Below are 18,762 nucleotides of genomic sequence, written 5' to 3'. Positions count from 1 at the left end.
ATTGGGTAAACAAGCATTTTTATTTCAGCGAACATAACTTTTTTTTTTGTTTGTTACAATTTTGGTTAATACTGTGATGCATAAAAAAAAGATAAACCTATTGCAAATGTAGCCAAAGCATTCTCATATTTCTCTGCTTTGTACATTTTTTTGGTTCATCCAAGATCATCAAAACATCATAATCTTAATATAAAAAGGATTATATTTAAAGCATGCAATGCTATTTTGAAGAAAAAGAACATTACTGGTCAGTAGCATTACAGCATTTCATGTGTGCCTATTTTGAAAATCAGCATGTCATCTGAGTTAACAACTTCACAGCATCCAGAATTAATAACTTGTGTAATAAAATATCTACCAAATATTTTACAAAATCAGTATGGATCTTCTTTCAAATTTTGATAAAGGCAGCAAGTAAACATCATCCCCACAAGCTGAAATTAAAAAAAGACACAAGGAAATTGTTAGCTCCACACTGCACATTGATCACAGTTCAGCTGCTGGCATTTTCCACACCATTAAAAGACATGTTCATATCAACTTGTATTCAGTGGTAAGTGCTTTACCTGTAGAAATGCAATCCCAATGCCCGCTGCACCAATAATATACAACTGACCCAGGATGAACTCCTCTAATTTCATAATACAGCCTCCCTGTGAGCAAGAGAGAGGAAATAAATAAAGATACTGTTATAATTTAAGATCTATTCACAGCCAAAAAGACATGTCTCCCTACCTCCACCTTGTAGATATTGGACGGATGGTCCCTTAGCCCGCAAAGGTTACTGGGACTTTTACAGCAGCTATCAGGAACAAGCCGTCCATTGTCTGCTGACTGGATCCACGCACACTCTCCCCAGTCTGAGGCGTTATGACTGCCACAACACTTAAACTGAGAGGGAGACGGTGCAGAGAGAAACAAAAGACAAAAAATTTATGAGGAAATAGTGATCAATACTGAATTGTATTCAGATGCAGGCTAAAAGAGCCTCACCGTCTGACACTGAAATAATGAGTGTTACTTCTTATCAGTCTGGCAGTTTACGCAGCTGTGATTTAACATTTGGTATCACTTCCAGACCTCCTGCTGAAGTTTATCCACCGCCCGTGTGACGCTCTCCTCCCCCGGCTGCTGGTATTTCTGCTGCATTGTCACCTTCAGATTATTCGTCAGCTCCTCGTCCAGCTGTGAGACAGAAAGCTGCACTTAAGTGGTTACTCGGGGGAAAATCTGGTATCTGTTAATCTCCTACCATCAATAAAAATACCTATGTTTTTATGTGTATCTATACCTCCTCTGACTCCACTCCCTGCTCTATACGTGAGCATTCTTTACATTAATGTATGAATACAGATAGTGTTGTTGTTTGACTGACAATGTGCAAACAAGCCATCTATATCAACCTGTGAGAGAGACAGTTTGATATTAAATGGAAACAGTTGGCAGCAGATTACCTGATAGCAGAAAGGGAAACACTGGAACAAGAAAAGGGGGAGGAAAGAGGAGTGTGAGAAGGATGGAAAACAGGACAAATAAAGCACATGCACAGAGAGGCATGCAGAGAAGAGATTTCACAACAGAAAGTGCAGCAACTGAGCATTTTCGTGGCTGGTAAAAAAAAACATGATTCAAATAGATATGATGGACAACAAGGAATGGTGTTTGAAATCACATTAAGGGATTGTTGTGGAATGACAAAAGATACACATTAAGTATACATATCGAAAAAAAGGTGTTAGGTTTGCAGTTGCTGCAGTGAAAATGAAACTAAATGGTGGCTAGAATACCAAAAATACAATCAACGTACAACAAACAGCGTATAATAATTTACAATGAAACAAATATTGATATGATTAATATGTGTCACTATATTTTTGTCAAATATTTACAGAAATAAAAAACAGAAGGAAAAGCGCTTTACCTCCTGGTAGGTAATGTAAGCCAGCACACCAGCAATGATTTCCAGCAGGAAGACACAGAGCAACAAGACCAAATACTGTTGAGGAGGGACATGAAATGAAAAATAACACAGCTGTGAATAAACTGAGGGAGAAAAATATTGATTCTGTATGTTTCAAATGTTTTTTGCAGTTAATTTCTGAGCTAAAATATGAAATGATTGTACATATGACATAAGCATTGAACATCACTGTGCATGACAACAAATGGGGATAAATGATTAAACTATCATTAAAAAGGTTGTGTTGAACATGCAAATAAACATAATGTCAGAGCGCTTGTGCACTCTCACACACTCTTCAGTCCAAGCGGCCGCTTGTAATGCCCTTCATTCCTTGAGCATGAGCCGCACTCTAAATCTAAACTCTTAAAGACACACTCTGCATGGCTTCGTCTGTTATATTTGACAGTCATGCCTGTGTGACATAATGAGCTGAATGCAGGCAGAAGAGACAGAAGGTCACTCAGGATTAACTTTCCAAACATGTAGACTCAGACCAGGTTCTGTGTGTGTAAACAGGAACTTAAAAGTGCTTTTATAGTTCAATGGGGTTCGTGCTTTAGTGGAGTGAAATAAACATTTCTCTGTCACAGGGCAATGTTTTGTGTCTGATCCATCCTACCACAATCAAGAGACTCTTCATCTCCTTCAGAGTGGCACAGCATCCGATGATCCCCGTCACTATCACAATGACCCCAGCAGCTATCAGGATATAAGCTGAGACCGAGTAGAAGCTAGAGTTCAATAAACTGATGTAGTCGCTCTTTTCCATAATCGTCCACACGCCGACTGCCAGCACTGCTCCTCCTGCCAGCTTAAAGAACGCACGCTATTAAAATGTGCCATGCAAAAAGACAACGTTTTCCTCTTTTCCCGTTAGCCTCAAGAGACGTTTCATACATCTGAGTGCATACTTGGTTATACAAGATACAATACAATACAAGCTATATGTAGATTTATTGGAGGATTGTCTCTGGAGGGATTCTTGTAACTTTTTGTACATAGTCACTAAATTACAGTATGTAGTCTATAGAATAGAAACACTTTGGCATGTATTACTTTTTTATGATACAAGATACAACAATAGAAATTACGCGAGCTATGACGTGATTCTGTGTTGTAAATGGCACAAACTCTATTTAACATATAAAAGTTGAATATTATTACTGATGTTAGTACTTATGCAGTTGTCAGTAGAGCTCTGTACAATTACAAATACTATCTTCACACATCCTTATTAACTTACCCAAAAAAGAATATTAAAGAGAAAAAGTAGATATTTCAGACAAATTGTCCCACAGCTGAGTGGTTTATCACCCTGAGCTTCCATTCTGAAATAGAAACATGGACACGTTAGTGAATATTATTATTATCATGGGAGAGTTTGACCCAATGAAAGACTTCCTGGAGAAGATTAGACAGCACAACTGAATGCTCACCTGAGAATGAATACAAGATGCTCAGAGAGCAGGTCACACCCTCCAACATCAATTCCATACTACAGTGGAGATTACGATCATACAATTTATCACTCATCTTTATACGCTCATGATTAGTGAAAAGGTGTTCTAACCCACATTGGGCATACATGACGTTTTCTGACATGTTTCTAAAGTTGTATATGCATGTTAGCTTTGAGTGGAATTAAACTGTAATGAAAAAATTAAATGTGTTGCATTTTACACTTTCAAACAGGTGGTACACCAGCAATAGAAAGCGCTCAAAGATTAAATCAAATGTGTTTTGGGGAAAACATACTTAAGAAGTGTGTCACATGTCATCCAGCAGTCAGATATTTACTTTATATCCCCCATCCAAGTAACTGAACCTGATCTTTTTACATGCAAGTGATATACTGTCGACCGTTAACTCTCGATGTTATGAATTCAAAGTGTGTCTGTTTTTATCTTCGCCTGAACTGAACTTTCCTCTGCTTCTATTTTAAGAAAGGTTGTGACTCTGAGCATCATGAGAGATGTACAGTTCAGGCATCAGTGAACATCATTTTATACATAAAAACAAAAACAAATCAAGAAACAGTTAAGCAATAATCTCTATCATGAAGGAATTTAACACATCACAGCCGTGAGACACAACCATGCGTAAATGTGATTATCCAGCATCAAAATAGCATCTCCCAATGGTCACAAGAGTTATTTTTAACGCATTGTGTCATGGAAAAACTGTTCTCCTTTTCCGCTGAGACTGAAATACTCCTACCTGATTTTAGATGGAGGGCCCCGAAGGATGTAGATTATCGGGGTAATGTCTTCCCAGATCCCACCAACCCCGGTGTCAGTGTGCTGCTGTCTTTGAAGGTTAACTGCAACAGCGTTTGTTCTCAGTTGACACTCAGACGAGCGCCTCCTACTCAAGCGTCTGAGCGTCTGTCCTCTTTTAGCACAACAGCCAGCTCACCTTCTGCACACTATATGGAGCACATGGCTGCCCCCAGCTGGTTTCTCACGCATATGAGCTCTAAAACAATTGTGCAGCTTAAGATGCTGTTCAAAGAATCTAAAGAAAAGACTACATAGACAAAGGCGTCATCAAAAATGTATTTCATTTTATTAGAAAGATCCAACAACGTAGGAAAACATAACTGATAGTCTTCAATGAATTTGTTCTCACAACAATGCATATGTTTGTGTCTTCAAATGATTAAAGTGACCTTAGCACTTGGGCCTGGGAGCTTATAGTTGAAGGTGTTTGTCGTCTGTTCATGTGCAGCAGCCTCTTTTAGCCACTCCCTCCGTCAGTAAGAGTGCATCTTCACATTGTCGATCATGCTGGGAGACTAACATCCTGAAAGGAAGAGTGTTTGAGTCATTACGCAGCAGAAGCCACAACATTTGTCGTTTACACAGTTGATTCTGCTACCAGGCTTTATTGTATTGTGTCAACAACTTTTTGCAGGATCCAAAAGATATGAATGACATAAATAAAGAAAATAGATGCCATACCCAGCAAGATACGTCATCAGCTCCTCCACGTTATGTCCAGTTTTTGCACTGCACTCGTAAAACAAAGCGTTGTGCTGCTGTATAAACAAATTGAAAAAATATATATATTTAATTTAATTTTCTTCAAAGATAGTATTTAGTGGTTAGCAAGAACACTGTGGATAAATCACTGTGGAAAGTAGTTTGAATATTCAAATGTGCCTCACATCCGCTAGTCTCTGTCCTTCCCCTGTTTTCACTTCTTTGCCGCGATCGGCCACCAGATCCAGCTTGTTCGCCAGCAGCATCAGCACCGCGCTATCACACATCTTCTCCTGGGAGGGCAATTTGATAAGTGTTGAAAACTGAAGGTGAGAAATACTATTATATTATCCACACAGACATCAGACCAAAATAACCTCCAAAATAAAAATATAAATCGAGGTTAATCACTCAGTTGGCATTATTAAAATTTGAACAAATGGTTTTGCATGCTGCTTTCCATCTATTCCGTCTCCACCTGCTCACCTTCACAGAGTCCAGCCATGCTCTCACAGCAACGAAGGAGGATGATTTAGTTATGTCATACATGGCAAGGATACCGTCAGCCTTGCGGTAGTACTGCTCAGTTATGCTGCGAAACCTGAACAGGAATTTTAAAAATTTACACATTAAAATAAGCTAAATTGATTTATCAGGTGGCAAAAAAGAAAAAATAAGTTGATGCAGTTTAGACAATATGATGTAAAATATGAAATCCACCAAAAAAGCACACGGTTGGTGTAAAGTAACTATAATACATCCGACCTCTCTTGTCCTGCAGTGTCCCACAGCTGCAGGGTGATGACGGTAGAGCCCAGAGTTAAAGTCTTCATCTGGAAATCAATACCTAGAAGCAACATAAACCTATGGTGTCATACTTTACATGTACATACACTGAGGAGCACGTTCATCATTGTGATAATAAAACAAGAGCTTACCGACAGTGGCGTTCATTTTGCTGTAGAAGCGTCCTGTGCAGTACTGCTGGATGAAGGAGCTCTTACCAACGCCGGAGTTACCCAGGAAGACCACCTTGAACACTTGCTGAGGACCGAGAATTGTTCTCTAAAATTCAGGTAAAAGGACCAAACTTAACGTTACGACACCAGTCATGTTCATGTTGTCTGCGTTTAAAAAACATGCACCTTTAATCTGTGCTCCTTCGTAGTACAAAAGCCTCATTAAAGGTTATCCAGATGCTGCAATTGTATATTAAAATTGAAGGATTTGGGATTAATGTATTTGTAAATTGAATATGTTCCCTACCTGAGTTTGCATCTGTTTTTCACATCTGACTCTATGTGACGGTTGGTGTCTCTTGGATAAGTTTGTGACCTCTGTGTCTTTGTCCTGTTTCAACTCAGATGAACTCAGCTGTCTTCAGAATCAATGAAGACACAAAGTTAGTCGCTTCCTCTGGCAATCTGCCAAAATGATCAATGTGATATGAGACGTGTAAGTCATGCAAACCTTTTCAGTAGCTTGTCTTGCAGTAAGTAGTTCCCTATAATTGACCCTTTCTTCTGCAAAGGCTTTGTGACATTTGGATCCTACAAGGTTTTTGTGAGAAGTGAGGCAGAAGACATGAGTACCATTAAGATTTTAATAATATACCTTGTTTATATAAATATATGGACGGGCTATGGTAAGTTTCCAAAGAACATTAACTGTATTTTTTTAAAGAAAAAATTGCATCCCAGCTAAAATTAAAAATGTTAAAAAAGGGAAAACTTTCATCCAATAGCGACATTTATTCTGATACAAAGTAGTTAAACATCACATTCACTTACCAGCAATACATTCGTTTGATTATAATGTATACAGTAAGACAAACAATACAGGTATTCATTGCATAAGTGTCCATGTGGTTTCTTGGTAGTGTATTGTGTATTCTTTGTATATTGCTTTTTCAGAAACTATGATCCAAAAAAAATAATTACCACAGTCAACAGTTTTGGCCAAAATGCCAAACATTTAAGAATGTGGATTAGATAAAGGAGCACATGATAATAGATTATGAGTCCTTTGAATTGTGATAAACAAAAGGCTTTATTAGTTTGGTAAATACTGACACACTTTAGTTCATAAATAATGCTTTCATTAATGAACATATAAAACAATATTTTATAAATTGGCACAGATAGAATGAATGTCAATTAAACAATTATTAACTTCACTGACTACATCTATAAAACAAATAAAATAGCTGACATTGCAAAAATCCCAAATGAGGTCAATGAACACACATTCAATCAATAACAGCTGCCCAAATAAATAATCATTGTCCACAGGGAGGAAGGAAGCCTGAAGCCATTCCAAGACTTAGCTTAGGTTGGATAAATCTGCTGTGTCCATGGGGTACAAAGGTCCTCACTGAGATAATAAGTGAGAGGCAGAGAAGGAAGGACAGAGCTTCTGTGACTAACCCTCTTCTGAGACTGTTGGGCATCCTTCTCATCTCGCAGCCTTTTGTTCATATCCCTAAAATAAAGAGAGATAATCATGAAGAACAAACATCACACTGGCTGATGGAGTGGTTTTAAAAAAAAGGATCAAAAAAGGAAATGCACACGCATGGACATTTAACAACACCTATACATTGAAAGAAAAAAAAAGAATCAGGATTTTTCTTGAAACGTCACATCCAATTAATTTGATTAAAACATCAGACAGCAGCTGTTTAGATGTACCTCAAGAGCTCCAGTTGTCTAAAGAGACTGTCCTTCTCTTTCTGCATGTTCCTTGACACCTTCATCACATTTCTACAATGAAGCAAACAATTGTTAAAGATTGCTCTTTACTCTTCTTATCGTCCACGAATCCCAAAGAAGACCAACACCAACAATGTATTAATTATTCTATGAGCTCTCTGTAACCAAAGCCTGATATAACTTATTAACTCCTAATATATGTTAAAATATGTCAATGAGCTACGCTGTTGGTCCGGGCCACATGCTCTTTCATTATGATGAACACAGTTTATTTTGAGTTTACCACACAGACTGTTCTGCTGCCACTCAAGAAAATACCAAATGTGTTTTAATCCATAACAAAAAATTGTTTACAACAAAACACAACTTACTTCTTAGTATAAGCTGACACAATTACAGGGTCAGTTGTTAAGTCTATTAGGCAACAACCTCTCTTGTTTTAATGAAACAATATGTATTGAACATTGTGCATTTGTACAGTATGCCTGTGTGTAAATATATTTGTTTGTGTATGTATAGCCCATACATTTTGTTTTGTTTTTGTTTTTATGTAGAGCACTCTGCACTGCTTTTGTATGACATGGAGCTATGCAAATACATTCGAAGTGAATATCTGAGCGTAATTTTTTAGGAAATAAGTCTTCAGTAGGGACAAATATGGCTTGGTCTGAGTGCCACAGACAGCAAGGTCTTGAAATTATTGAGTGAAAGATTAAAACATTGTTGGTTTGATCTATTATTGGGATGTGTTCCCCTTAACTCCTGGTATTCTCACACATATTATTAGTCCAGCTGCCAGGGAGACATAGAAGTCATATCTTTGTTCAACTCTGGTTCTGGTGCGGTTCGCCACTCACCTCTGCCGGGCCACTTGTTCCTGGGCGGCGCTGACCTGCAGCAGGCTGAGCTGAGCCAGAGCGGCCTGCAGCTGCTCCCTGCTGCGCTCCACCTGCTCCTGTAACTGTATGTTGAGGCTATGCAGCTGCTGGTTCTGCTCCTTGATGGTCGCCTGTTCACAGCTCAGCTGCCGGATTCTGGTTTCCAGCTTAGGACACAAAGACGGGTCCTGTTGATTCATTCTATTCACTTAAACTCTTCAGAAAGAACAGCGGCACAATTTGGACGTATACCTCTCTCTGTTTGGTCAGTGTATTCTCCAGCTCCTGTTCACGCAGCTTCAGGTCCTCCTCAAGTCGTCTTCCTCTTTGCTTCTGTCCAATACTGTCCTTGATTTCACAATAAATTCATAAAAGGCTATTATGATGATAATTTGTGTTAAATGGCACAACGTCTGGTCTGAATAGCACAAGTATGTACCTGTGCCAGACGTTTCTCTCTCTCCTCTCTGATCTGGTTTTCCCTTTCTTCATATATGGACCGAACAACGTCATCGTGTTCACTCTCCCGCCTGAAGCACAAAAGAATTACAGTTGAATGAGTTCAGACAACTCGACACAGTGTAAATCCTCACAGTTGAACAGGGCACAATGAGTTGTTCCATATGCAGAGGACAAGGGGAGGAAGCCTTGACCTGCGGAGAGCTTGTTCCAGACTGTCTCTCTCTCTGATGGAGTCCTGTAAATGCGACACTGCGTGGATCAGGACACTGTCAAGGACGCTCAGCAGCTCCGGTCTGTCTCTCTGGAGTTCACACCACAGAGAAGAGAGCTCCTGCTGACTGACACACAACACACAACCATTAAAGCAAAGAGGACATTGACCCTTAACAGCACAGGATCACTCGGTTACGTTACAAAAAGGTGTTTTTAATAACAAACCCTTAATATACAATATCTGTGTATCGCGCTTCATGTTTCCTTGGTTCCTGTAAATGTTATCCAGCTCAAAGATTTGTATTGTTTGCTCGAGAAACTAATAGTTTATATTTTAGTTTGAGTATAAAGACTATAAAATATCTACAATATACTGGTATAAGATAGTTATATAAAAAGTTGTATTAAAGTGGCAAAAAATCATCCTAAAATAAATCAATGTATTATTTATATATTAAAACAGTTTATCTTGAACTGCTGGGACAATGTACTGTTACTGCAACTGTGGCTGTTTCCCCATGTAGTGTTTATTCACTTCTTTAAGAACACTTACTTATCTATTTATCCATTTAAAACTTGCCTTACACATTAACACCTTAATATCCTTCAGCTTCTAGTGAGTATGCAAATATTTCTATGTGACATGTTACACATAAAGCAAACGTACTATAGTAGTATTCATGCCATCTTAACCACCCTTGTGCTTCTATTTGAAGATACAATTTGCTAAAACGTGTACAGTCTAATTCTACAGTCCTGCAATGAATCCTCCCTTCAGGAAAGGTCATGATGTTGTGGATTTAGGGAGGTTTCGATTAAGCTTCATGGTAACATTTGTATTGCATTTTCCTGACATGTTTCTACTCTTTGTTGCAACCGTTTTTGTCAACATTTATAAAAATAAAGGAAGACTAAATAACAGAGAAAGCGGTTTTTAACTGCGTCAGTATGAACTAGGTGTGCCTACCAAACTGGTAACTGAGTGTCGATGGTTCTATATATTGTTGTAAATGTAGAACTCATTTGGAAATATTTAGTTTACAGTCTGTTGGGAAGGACTATGTCAGTGATCTTACTCCTTAAAGAGTTTGTCTGCCCCAAGCTCCATCAGTATGTTTACAAATCGGACTGCAAGGGGGTCCTGGGAGCAGTCCATCTGATCCGTGTCTTCTGATTCGATTTGACTTAGTTCAGTCGTGTCCTCTAGCCCCACGAACTCACCTGCAACGCAGATAGAGATACGCACAGGGGATTCGGTTTGTGGCTTTCCTCATAGACGTCATAGTGGATAATGATTTCAAACCACAGCACTAACCAAGTCCTGTGTTGAACTCGACAGGCGTGAGGAATCCATTGCTCTCTCGGTCCAGACTCTCAAACACCGTCTCCAGCTGTTCGGGGGACAGCGGCAACTCCGCCTGCAGCCTCTGAACAGAAGAATATGGGAAGTTCAACCCTTGACAATCAGCCTGACATTTTTCTTCTTCTACCACATCAGCTGCTCACCTGCATGTCCCGCTTTGTGATGAAGCCCTTCCCCTCTTTGTCACACAGCACAAACAGCTCCTTGGCTTTGCCCATGGTCTCTGCCTGTGGGCTTCCTGACACTGCCTCTCTGGCTCTAGGGGAAGCCAGTGGACTAAAAACACCTTGGCCGGGCCGGGGGCTCCCAGCTGATAGGCCTCGCGGCCTCGGGCTCACAAGTGCTGCCTCACCGCTGCCTTGACCAACCAGCACTTCGCCATCGTTCAGCCACTTAGACATTACTGCACACAGGAAGACAACTGTGGATGGGGAGTTGGTGTAAACGTTCTTGTTGTATTGTGTACTTGATTTGGCATTAAATACTTAATATGTCATGAAAAAGTAATTGGCAACTATTTTGATAAATTATTATTTTAAAAAATGCCCAACCATAAATAGTCAAACAAAAAAACAAACAATTATTCCATAGTTCAAACTTCTCAAATGAGGTTGTTACCAGATTGTCTATGTCAACTATCACTGCGAACTGATGATCTTTAAATGTTTCACTTTTTGGCAACAAAAGAAGATATTTAAAGACAACACCATGGTCACTAGGAGGATCCATCCATCCATCCATCCATTTTCCGCCGCTTATCCGGGGTCGGGTCGCAGTGGCAGCAGACCGACCAGATCGTTCTGGGGGACCCCGAGACGTTCCCAGGCCAGCCGGTAGATATAATCCCTCCAGCGTGTCCTGGGTCTTCCCCGGGGCCTCTTCCCAGTTGGACGTGCCTGGAAAACCTCTGATGGGAGGCGTCCAGGAGGCATCCCTATTAGATGCCCGAACCACCTCAGCTGACTCCTTTCGATACGAAGGAGCAGCGGCTCGACTCCAAACTCCCTCCTGATGTCAAAGCTCCTTACCCTATCTCTAAGGCTGAGCCCGGCCACCCTACGGAGGAAGCTCATTTCGGCCGCTTGTATCCGCGACCTCGTTCTTTCGGTCACGACCCAGAGTTTGTGACCGTAGGTGAGGGTTGGAACGTAGACCGACCAGTAAATGGAGAGCTTCTCCTTCCGACTCAGCTCCCTCTTCACAAAGACAGACCGGTACAGCGCCTGTTTTACTGCTGCAGCCGCACCGATCCGCCTGTCGATCTCCCGCTCCACCTTACCCTCACTCGTGAACAAGACCCCGAGGTACTTGAACTCCTTCGCTTGGGGCAGGCACGTTGTCCCCACCTGGAGGGAGCAATCCACCGGTTTCCGGTTTTGTGATGGGCAAATGTTCCTCTATTTCTTACATTTTATAGACTAAAATAATTGAAAGATTATCAATAACAAACATTAGAGTCCTAATGGGAGTGTCTCAGTATTTAGACAGTGTTGTCCACTAATGGATGCAATCATTCTGAGACATAATCATAGATGTTCTTGATAAACCAGTATGAATTAAAAGACACTTTGGATCCTGTCTCCTAGTGCTGCCAGACATTGTGAGAAGCTGGCCCTGCAGGTCCTCCCTTGTCAAACATGAGGCGCAGAACAACTAGCTGTGACTGGACACATTATCTACAGCTGCTGTGATCAGGTGGCTGACATGTTTACACTCATTAAGATTTGGAAACTGTCTGAGGTATCCAATATGATTCCACATTATCTCTATACAAAATGTTAACGTCCATAGACTCTTGAACACACAATTAAATATGATGACTGCTTAGCTTCATGCAGCAACATTCAGATGCCCAAAGTGTTTATTTAAAGAAGGACAAACTTAAATAAATATGATGTGGTGTTACTGCTATGAATGTCATGACTGAGCACCAGGATGTGTCGAGGGTAAAAAAAACAGGATGGTATCATGTGAGAAGAGTTTCTGTGTACTCGAAAGGGAGGGTAGATTGCCAGGGCTGGGGAGATGCAAATAAAACATTTGCAGTTGTTTGCATTGTCAAAAATACCACAATTGCAAACTCATTTCACTCTTAAGGACTACATGGGAAGTATGGCTCAGTTTCTAACATTCATAAAACTGTGATTTATAATACAGCGGCACACATCCTCAGTCTTCAGGTTAAATGGCATTTATATTACACAGGAAGAGCATATCCACATACATCATAAATGTTTCAATCTACGTAGAGTTAGAAACAAAAGATCTGTCTGGAGATCTTCAGACAAAAGGTGCACTCTGAATTGAAATCCGTTTCAGTGTTGAATTAAATATTACCCTACCTCTCCTTCATAACCCTGCAGTCATGAAATCTATGATCATAAAACCTCCAAAATGTGGACTGATAATAGCCAGTAAATTATTGTTTATGATCTATAAAGGCATCCTTCTGCCATGAGCGATATGGCGGAATCCCAGATAGGCTTTGTAAACATTGTATGTTAAGGATTTTGTATTTGCCAGTTAGCCGACAGCCACGCCAAAGGTCAAATAAACTTACACACCTAACATATATTTCACAAGTTGGTGCGTGAGGCAAGTAGAGTCTTTCACAAATTCAGGAAAGTAAGTGTACAAAATGTTATCGGTTACAAACCGTCAATCAAACTTATACTACACGTTACATAAAGACTGCACTTTCGGAGAAATGTCAACATAAGACACTCACAGTTTGTGACATGCAAATAAGAGTTTTGCGACTGTACCAAAAACGTACTCAGAAACTCAGAGAATGAAACAGCTTAGATGCGACCAATTTTAAGGCATTAACATCAGTTGATCTAACTAAAAACCTAAGAGAAAGTAGCAATGTAACGCCTACACGTATTATTAAAGAACAAAACACTTTCGTTAGTTGCGGTCGTTAATGCACTATAACGGAGAGAGTAAACATAAACGTCTCGATGTTTCTAAATGACTTAATGTATTCCGTGTCAATTTATCGAAGTTGCAGAAACTTTAAGTACTCACCCACAGTGTGCCGTACACAGGTGTCTGCTACCTTTGATCAGCTCGCAGTACTTCAATCATGCAGTACCCGCGTTGACCGCTGGGTGGCAGTAAGCTTCGTATGTGATGAACGTCTACCGTAATGTTTGATGTACCTCTCGAAATGAAGACCAACTATGACCAAAATGTCCATTAGTTGTTTTAACATTCTCACTGCATCTACATCGAGGAAAGAACAGATAAGCTGCAGGCAATACAACGACAAAATATACCGTGAACACTTTAGAAATGTTTTGAGAAATATGCAGTGAACCTGTACGTTTGTTATTACGGTAAGTGGTGGTGTTACCATGGAATTTACGGAAATACATGCTGAAAAATAGGATTTGCCGCTCCAAGTAAGAGCATTGTCTGCAGATAAAAGTAGCGATGTGAGCAGTATAGCAGTTCTTCGGGACGTCGTTTCACTCCTCAGACGTTTCTTTCTGGTGAGTAGGTGTTGTGTGGTATTTGTGAAGTCGATTTATTTAACAGTGAGCGCTGCAGAGTCAATGTTGTGATGGTGAAATTAGCAAACATGTCTGAGGGGAGTTCCTCGAAGTTAAACCCGCCAGAGTTGTTGTGAAAATGAGATAACGAGACAGTTAACTAGTAGTAACTATATTCCTGTCTCCAGGATTATCCGCTGACAGGACTGAATAACTCGAGGCTATTGTAAAAGACGATAAATTAGTCGCGTGGGAAGAAAGAAACAACAAAGAGATCCCACGTGTTTATTCCCGTAACGTTAGGGGAAATTAATCTGTAACCTAATCCCAGTTTTGACCTTTCCATGCTTACCTGTGTAACAGCCTGAGTATGTTGGTATACTGCTAATTTAGCTCTCTACGACTGACACGCTATTTTAAATCAGCACATTATTTGCAGAGATGTCTGGGGGATAAAAGAGTTACTGCTGTATTACTCCTTGCACACGACACACTGTTGTTTCACAGTTTTTCTTGTTCTTCCTCAAAGGTCATGCAGCAGACAAAGAGGCTATTTCCATCAAACATGTCAGCATGTCCAATCTTGGACTGCCTGCAATCATCACCAAGAACCCTTTTCCGAGAGGACAACAATCAACATGTTTATGATCAGTCGGAGAACCTGGTGTGAAGAAAACATAAAGCAACAGAACATTTCAGGAGAAAGCCCCCAGTTCCTCACTATGTGAATGGACACATTGTGAAGCCAGTACTGTCTGCTTACTTATAGACCTCTGCAGTGTTTATTTTTTTTATTCTACTATGTAGGAGCAGGGTCCAGAACAAATAGACTCCTCACCATCAAGTACCTGCGTTTAGCAGGTGTGAAGAGAAGCAGCCAGAAGCCAAGAGGTGAACACACTGGGAGCTGTGGTGGTTTGCAGTATCAGCCTCCTAAGATGCTCCAGGCTGGTAACTACTCACTGGTGCTGCTGATCCAGCTGACACTGTTGGCCTATGACCTCGTCGTCAACTCCTTCAGTGAACTCCTGAGGGGAGCGCCTGTCATCCAACTAGTGCTTTTCATGTAAGTCATTGAACTACATCGAGTCAGTTTGTTCAACTCAAGACATCTACCACTCTCTGGATATATCTTCTAACATGTGCAGACTTGCAATGTTTTCTTCACTTCATGTAATTTATCTTAACGTTTATACGTCATATAATACATTTGAATTGTTATATAATTAGTTTTATTTGGGAGAGATGGACTAAGACGGTTGTGAATAATAATAGCTGTAGACCAACCATTTATATCCCATTAACTGCTATAACAAAATGTCTTGCCCAGTGAATAAAGTCTCATAACTAACACTACATTTTTTAGGTCTACCTTCATTAATTGTCCATATAAGACCGTTGTTTCGTAACAAAGAAGTCTTTTACAATATCCTCTCTGACATGGTCACATGTATTCTTTTTTTTTTATGCATTGTTCACACACCCTCAGAAACCACTATTACAAATAAACCACTACAATTTGTGTTTCCAGCATCCAGGACATTGCCATCTTGTTCAACGTGATCATCTTTCTCCTGATGATGTTCAACACCTACGTGTTCCAGGTCGGCCTGGTGTCCCTGCTCCTGAAGAGGTTCAGAGCGCTGCTGATATTCTCTGCTCTTTACCTGACGCTGAGCATCTGCCTCCACTGCTGGGTGTTGGTAAGCTTCATCACACTAACAGCTGACATCTTTATCAAAACTGTCACATTTTTACATTCAAGTATAATATTGATAATTAAATGTAGAGAATGTGGATCCATTCAAACTAGTATTATCTTTTTCCCAGAACCTTAGATGGTTCAAGTCAAACAGTTTCGTTTGGACAGATGGTCTTCAAGCCCTTTTTGTTTTCCAGAGAACAGGTAATCGGTGGATTAATTCGGAGGAGCATTTTCCATTGCAACTAATCTATTTGATGTAACTGTACTTCTTTCTGTTAACAGGGGCAGTGATGTATTATTACTTATACAAACGAACAGCAGAGTATATGGGAGACCCGAGGCTTTATGAGGACTCTGTGTGGCTTCGGGATGCCTTTGCCAGAGCTCGTCAGTAAAAGAGAATTTTGATATTTTAAGAGAAAAAAAAGATTATTTTCATGTGAAAAAACAAGCTAAGGATGATGAAAATTCTCAACCAGTTTGTTTACTGGATTTTTGTAGCCAATCAAGCAATTGGTTAAATGGTTTACAGTGGCAGGGTAAGCCAGCCATGGTAGTATTGCATTAAGCAGGATTGTGAGTGTTAATCTATGTGGCCTTTGTAAATAATTTGATTTGCAGACAGAATGCAACACATTGGAAGTAGTATATGGGAACTTTGTTTTAATTCATGCTAATGTAAAATTTAACATGTAGTAATACTTGTATTGTAAAAGCTGTTATTCCACGCAAAGGAGGACACATGTTGATTTATTTTGCCTTATGTACAGTTAGCATGCTGTTTACATAGTTAATGTAATTTTAATAAGCAAATTTCATGTGAAGCCAGTTGTCTTTTAGTTGGGATCTTTGAAAAGTGTTCCCGCTGTTTTTATATATAAATAATCCTTCTCTAATCGTGGTGTAATCCTTCATCTCTAGGATAGTCAGTATTATCCCTTAGACAAGGTGAAACTGACTGCTCTATTTTTAACATGAAGATTAATCAGGGATTTGGGTTTTAGGTGCCACTAGTGAAACACGGCAAAAATAGTCTTCAGTGCATCAAAATAACTTTCTAATCTCAACAACACAACAGGTCAAGTTCCAGGGCTCAATATTGTTAATGAACATTTTATAAAATTGTTCAAATCTATGTGATCTATGGACTGTTGCATTTGTTTGACATATCAAGTTGAACAAAGAAAGACACAAAGTTATACAAATCCTCTTTACTGATGACTAGAAAACCAGAGTCTATAAGATCCCAAAATGTCAGTGCAGTCCAATTAAACAGAGTCCATGTTGTGTGTGATGTCCTTCGTTACGATGGAATGTGTTGTTGGTTTTAAGTTAGTCACATGAACCTGCAGGGAACAAGAGGAAACAAAGTTAACCATTACCAAACATGTCAGTGATCACAAATATAAAACTACTAGACCTAAATAAGATGTAATATGTACCTTTATACATAGATGCCAACCCAGAGTAGTAAGAACAGCACGCCAAAGCCCATGAAGAGGGACGCCACAAGGGAGATAAGCAGCTCTTTGTAGACGTCCCTGGTGTATTTCGTTGACGTCACCTCATAGCTGATGAGAAGTTAAGGACCAGCTCATAAAACAAGTACAACCAAGCCTCATCCCTCAGACTCTGATAACAGTAATTATATATTTGTACATTATGTTAGTTTATCATATGTATCCTGTAATCTCTAATGACATTTAATAACACCACTGTTGAAAAAAGACAGAATTAGTAAGAAATGTGTATGCAATTCAAACGGGTCTGTTTTACACTAGTTTATAACTTACAAAATCAATACAGACAAAGATTTTACAGACCGTTTATTTCCATCTTTGTTCCAATCACGGCTTTTCTTTTTTAAATATAGGAGTGAGTGTTTTCCTGCACATGTTTCTTGCCTTGTACATTAATACTCACTCAGCTAATAACTATGTTCCGTCTTATTGTTATCAATTGAAATGATGGCTGAATTAAGAAACACAGTCACAATTCTAACAGGTTTCTTCATTTAAATGTCACATTTACCCAAAAGAGTGGAAACCAGTTGATTCCTGGAGAGTTTGTGGAAAACAAAACACCTAAAAACCTATTGCATGGTTTGATCCCTTCGTCATGGTCACCACACAGTTTTCTGTGAAAAACGCATTGAAAGGATACACGAAGAACCAGGCAGTGAAGAACATGCCGATGGCCAGAAGGACGACAGTGAGATGGGGGAACACAGCCGGGTTCACCGGGCTGGTGTATCTGGTCATAGCCTCGAGTTCCTGAAGCCACAGCAAGGAGTTAAATACAATCAGATTAGCCACGCGTACGTTACATCACTCGGCAACATCTTGTTAAACTTTCTACGTAATGCATCGCGCATATATCGGTACATTTGTGTGTAAATACACACACACACACACACACACACACACACACACACACACACACACACACACACACACACACACACACACACACACACACACACAGTGGCTAAATCTGTGAGTTTTACACGAGAAGCTAACGTTGCTCTGTTCGTCTGCAAACCCGCAGCAACATTACACGCATTATATGGCGAGTGAAATTGTGACTAACGCGTCAAGATAAACAGTGTGTCATTGTATACTGGAAGTTTGAACATATAAAAACGAGAAAATTATTTTACCATTGTTACAATGAAGTGGAGCTCCTCTTCTGTGGTGCAAGATGATAAGGCCACGTACTGACTATTACTTCCTGGTTTATTTTCGTGACGTACAGGTCACGTGGTTTTTCTTGTGTTTTAAGGGTGGTTGGCAGCCATCTTATTGGTCATTACCGCCACCTTCTGTTCCGGAGTATGAATCAGACGATTCACTCTTCACCCCAAACCAAACAAATAAAAATAATTGAATTAAATTAAATGATAACTCCTACCTTATCCCTATATTTCAATCATACCCTATACAAAATCATGTGTTCTTTAAGAATATGAAGAAAATGACACTAACCAGTG

The 18,762-nt window shown here is 39.7% G+C and overlaps 5 protein-coding genes across 8 annotated transcripts; 1 reads left to right on the top strand and 4 right to left on the bottom strand.

Moving 5' to 3' along the window:
* Positions 1-11: 11 nt before the first annotated feature.
* On the bottom strand, positions 12-4,326 carry cd151 (CD151 molecule). 2 transcript variants are annotated; one of them, XM_068603127.1, is made up of 9 exons: positions 4,181-4,326; positions 3,207-3,291; positions 2,583-2,774; positions 1,922-1,996; positions 1,455-1,475; positions 1,081-1,185; positions 736-891; positions 567-653; positions 12-434 (listed from the first exon to the last, which is right to left on the bottom strand). In XM_068603127.1, the coding sequence occupies exons 2-9, from the start codon at positions 3,288-3,290 to the stop codon at positions 375-377; spliced, it is 780 nt and encodes a 259-aa protein (XP_068459228.1). In that variant the 5' UTR covers position 3,291; positions 4,181-4,326; the 3' UTR covers positions 12-374. The 2 variants fall into 2 exon arrangements, with proteins under 2 accessions (XP_068459228.1, XP_068459229.1); XM_068603128.1 differs by lacking the exon at positions 1,455-1,475.
* On the bottom strand, positions 3,396-6,445 carry LOC137803732 (EF-hand calcium-binding domain-containing protein 4B-like). The gene is made up of 8 exons (XM_068602449.1): positions 6,415-6,445; positions 6,211-6,322; positions 5,883-6,009; positions 5,710-5,791; positions 5,431-5,545; positions 5,130-5,237; positions 4,924-5,000; positions 3,396-3,399 (listed from the first exon to the last, which is right to left on the bottom strand). Exons 2-8 carry the CDS (start codon positions 6,220-6,222, stop codon positions 3,396-3,398), a joined length of 525 nt encoding a protein of 174 aa, XP_068458550.1. The 5' UTR covers positions 6,223-6,322; positions 6,415-6,445.
* Positions 6,446-7,037: 592 nt separating this feature from the next.
* cracr2b (calcium release activated channel regulator 2B) lies at positions 7,038-13,631 on the bottom strand. The gene is made up of 10 exons (XM_068603594.1): positions 13,602-13,631; positions 10,715-10,992; positions 10,524-10,635; positions 10,285-10,429; positions 9,187-9,333; positions 8,973-9,063; positions 8,786-8,881; positions 8,513-8,700; positions 7,635-7,706; positions 7,038-7,425 (listed from the first exon to the last, which is right to left on the bottom strand). Exons 2-10 carry the CDS (start codon positions 10,970-10,972, stop codon positions 7,272-7,274), a joined length of 1,263 nt encoding a protein of 420 aa, XP_068459695.1. The 5' UTR covers positions 10,973-10,992; positions 13,602-13,631; the 3' UTR covers positions 7,038-7,271.
* A 146-nt stretch (positions 13,632-13,777) lies between these two features.
* tmem138 (transmembrane protein 138) lies at positions 13,778-16,669 on the top strand. Of its 3 annotated transcripts, XM_068602138.1 has the most exons (7): positions 13,778-13,912; positions 13,998-14,068; positions 14,598-14,732; positions 14,848-15,134; positions 15,600-15,771; positions 15,899-15,974; positions 16,056-16,669. In XM_068602138.1, the coding sequence occupies exons 3-7, from the start codon at positions 14,601-14,603 to the stop codon at positions 16,166-16,168; spliced, it is 780 nt and encodes a 259-aa protein (XP_068458239.1). In that variant the 5' UTR covers positions 13,778-13,912; positions 13,998-14,068; positions 14,598-14,600; the 3' UTR covers positions 16,169-16,669. The 3 variants fall into 3 exon arrangements, with proteins under 3 accessions (XP_068458239.1, XP_068458240.1, XP_068458238.1); XM_068602139.1 differs by lacking the exon at positions 13,778-13,912 and having other exon boundaries at positions 13,942-14,068; positions 14,876-15,134; XM_068602137.1 differs by lacking the exon at positions 13,778-13,912 and having other exon boundaries at positions 13,942-14,068.
* A 300-nt stretch (positions 16,670-16,969) lies between these two features.
* tmem258 (transmembrane protein 258) lies at positions 16,970-18,511 on the bottom strand. The gene is made up of 4 exons (XM_068602140.1): positions 18,433-18,511; positions 17,937-18,046; positions 17,216-17,344; positions 16,970-17,119 (listed from the first exon to the last, which is right to left on the bottom strand). Exons 1-3 carry the CDS (start codon positions 18,433-18,435, stop codon positions 17,218-17,220), a joined length of 240 nt encoding a protein of 79 aa, XP_068458241.1. The 5' UTR covers positions 18,436-18,511; the 3' UTR covers positions 16,970-17,119; positions 17,216-17,217.
* Positions 18,512-18,762: the final 251 nt, after the last annotated feature.

The sequence above is a fragment of the Clinocottus analis genome, unplaced genomic scaffold (genome assembly GCF_023055335.1).
Source record: "Clinocottus analis isolate CAN_PGR_092001 unplaced genomic scaffold, fCliAna1.0.p SCAF_6, whole genome shotgun sequence".
Taxonomy (NCBI): domain Eukaryota; kingdom Metazoa; phylum Chordata; class Actinopteri; order Perciformes; family Cottidae; genus Clinocottus; species Clinocottus analis.
The sequence above is the reverse complement of the archived record's forward strand: the minus strand, read 5'-3'. Positions and strand labels throughout refer to the sequence as shown.

Excerpts from the sequence above, each read along its gene's own strand:
- cd151 (XM_068603127.1), bottom strand. The coding sequence starts at position 3,290 with ATGGAAGCTCAGGGTGATAAACCACTCAGCTGTGGGACAATTTGTCTG. Across the intron at positions 2,775-3,206 it reads TCTTTAATATTCTTTTTTGG|CTGGCAGGAGGAGCAGTGCT; the intron begins GTAAGTTAATAA and ends GCGTTCTTTAAG. Across the intron at positions 654-735 it reads CCAATATCTACAAGGTGGAG|GGAGGCTGTATTATGAAATT; the intron begins GTAGGGAGACAT and ends TCTTGCTCACAG.
- LOC137803732 (XM_068602449.1), bottom strand. Across the intron at positions 5,546-5,709 it reads GACACTGCAGGACAAGAGAG|GTTTCGCAGCATAACTGAGC; the intron begins GTCGGATGTATT and ends ATTCCTGTTCAG. Across the intron at positions 5,238-5,430 it reads CATGGCTGGACTCTGTGAAG|GAGAAGATGTGTGATAGCGC; the intron begins GTGAGCAGGTGG and ends TTGCCCTCCCAG.
- cracr2b (XM_068603594.1), bottom strand. The coding sequence starts at position 10,972 with ATGTCTAAGTGGCTGAACGATGGCGAAGTGCTGGTTGGTCAAGGCAGC. Across the intron at positions 8,882-8,972 it reads GAGAGAAACGTCTGGCACAG|GACAGTATTGGACAGAAGCA; the intron begins GTACATACTTGT and ends TGTGAAATCAAG. Across the intron at positions 8,701-8,785 it reads CACTGACCAAACAGAGAGAG|CTGGAAACCAGAATCCGGCA; the intron begins GTATACGTCCAA and ends TTGTGTCCTAAG.
- tmem138 (XM_068602138.1), top strand. The coding sequence starts at position 14,601 with ATGCAGCAGACAAAGAGGCTATTTCCATCAAACATGTCAGCATGTCCA. Across the intron at positions 14,733-14,847 it reads ATGATCAGTCGGAGAACCTG|TGTTTATTTTTTTTATTCTA; the intron begins GTGTGAAGAAAA and ends AGACCTCTGCAG. Across the intron at positions 15,975-16,055 it reads TTTTGTTTTCCAGAGAACAG|GGGCAGTGATGTATTATTAC; the intron begins GTAATCGGTGGA and ends TTCTGTTAACAG.
- tmem258 (XM_068602140.1), bottom strand. Across the intron at positions 17,345-17,936 it reads TTCACTGCCTGGTTCTTCGT|CTATGAGGTGACGTCAACGA; the intron begins GTATCCTTTCAA and ends ACTTCTCATCAG.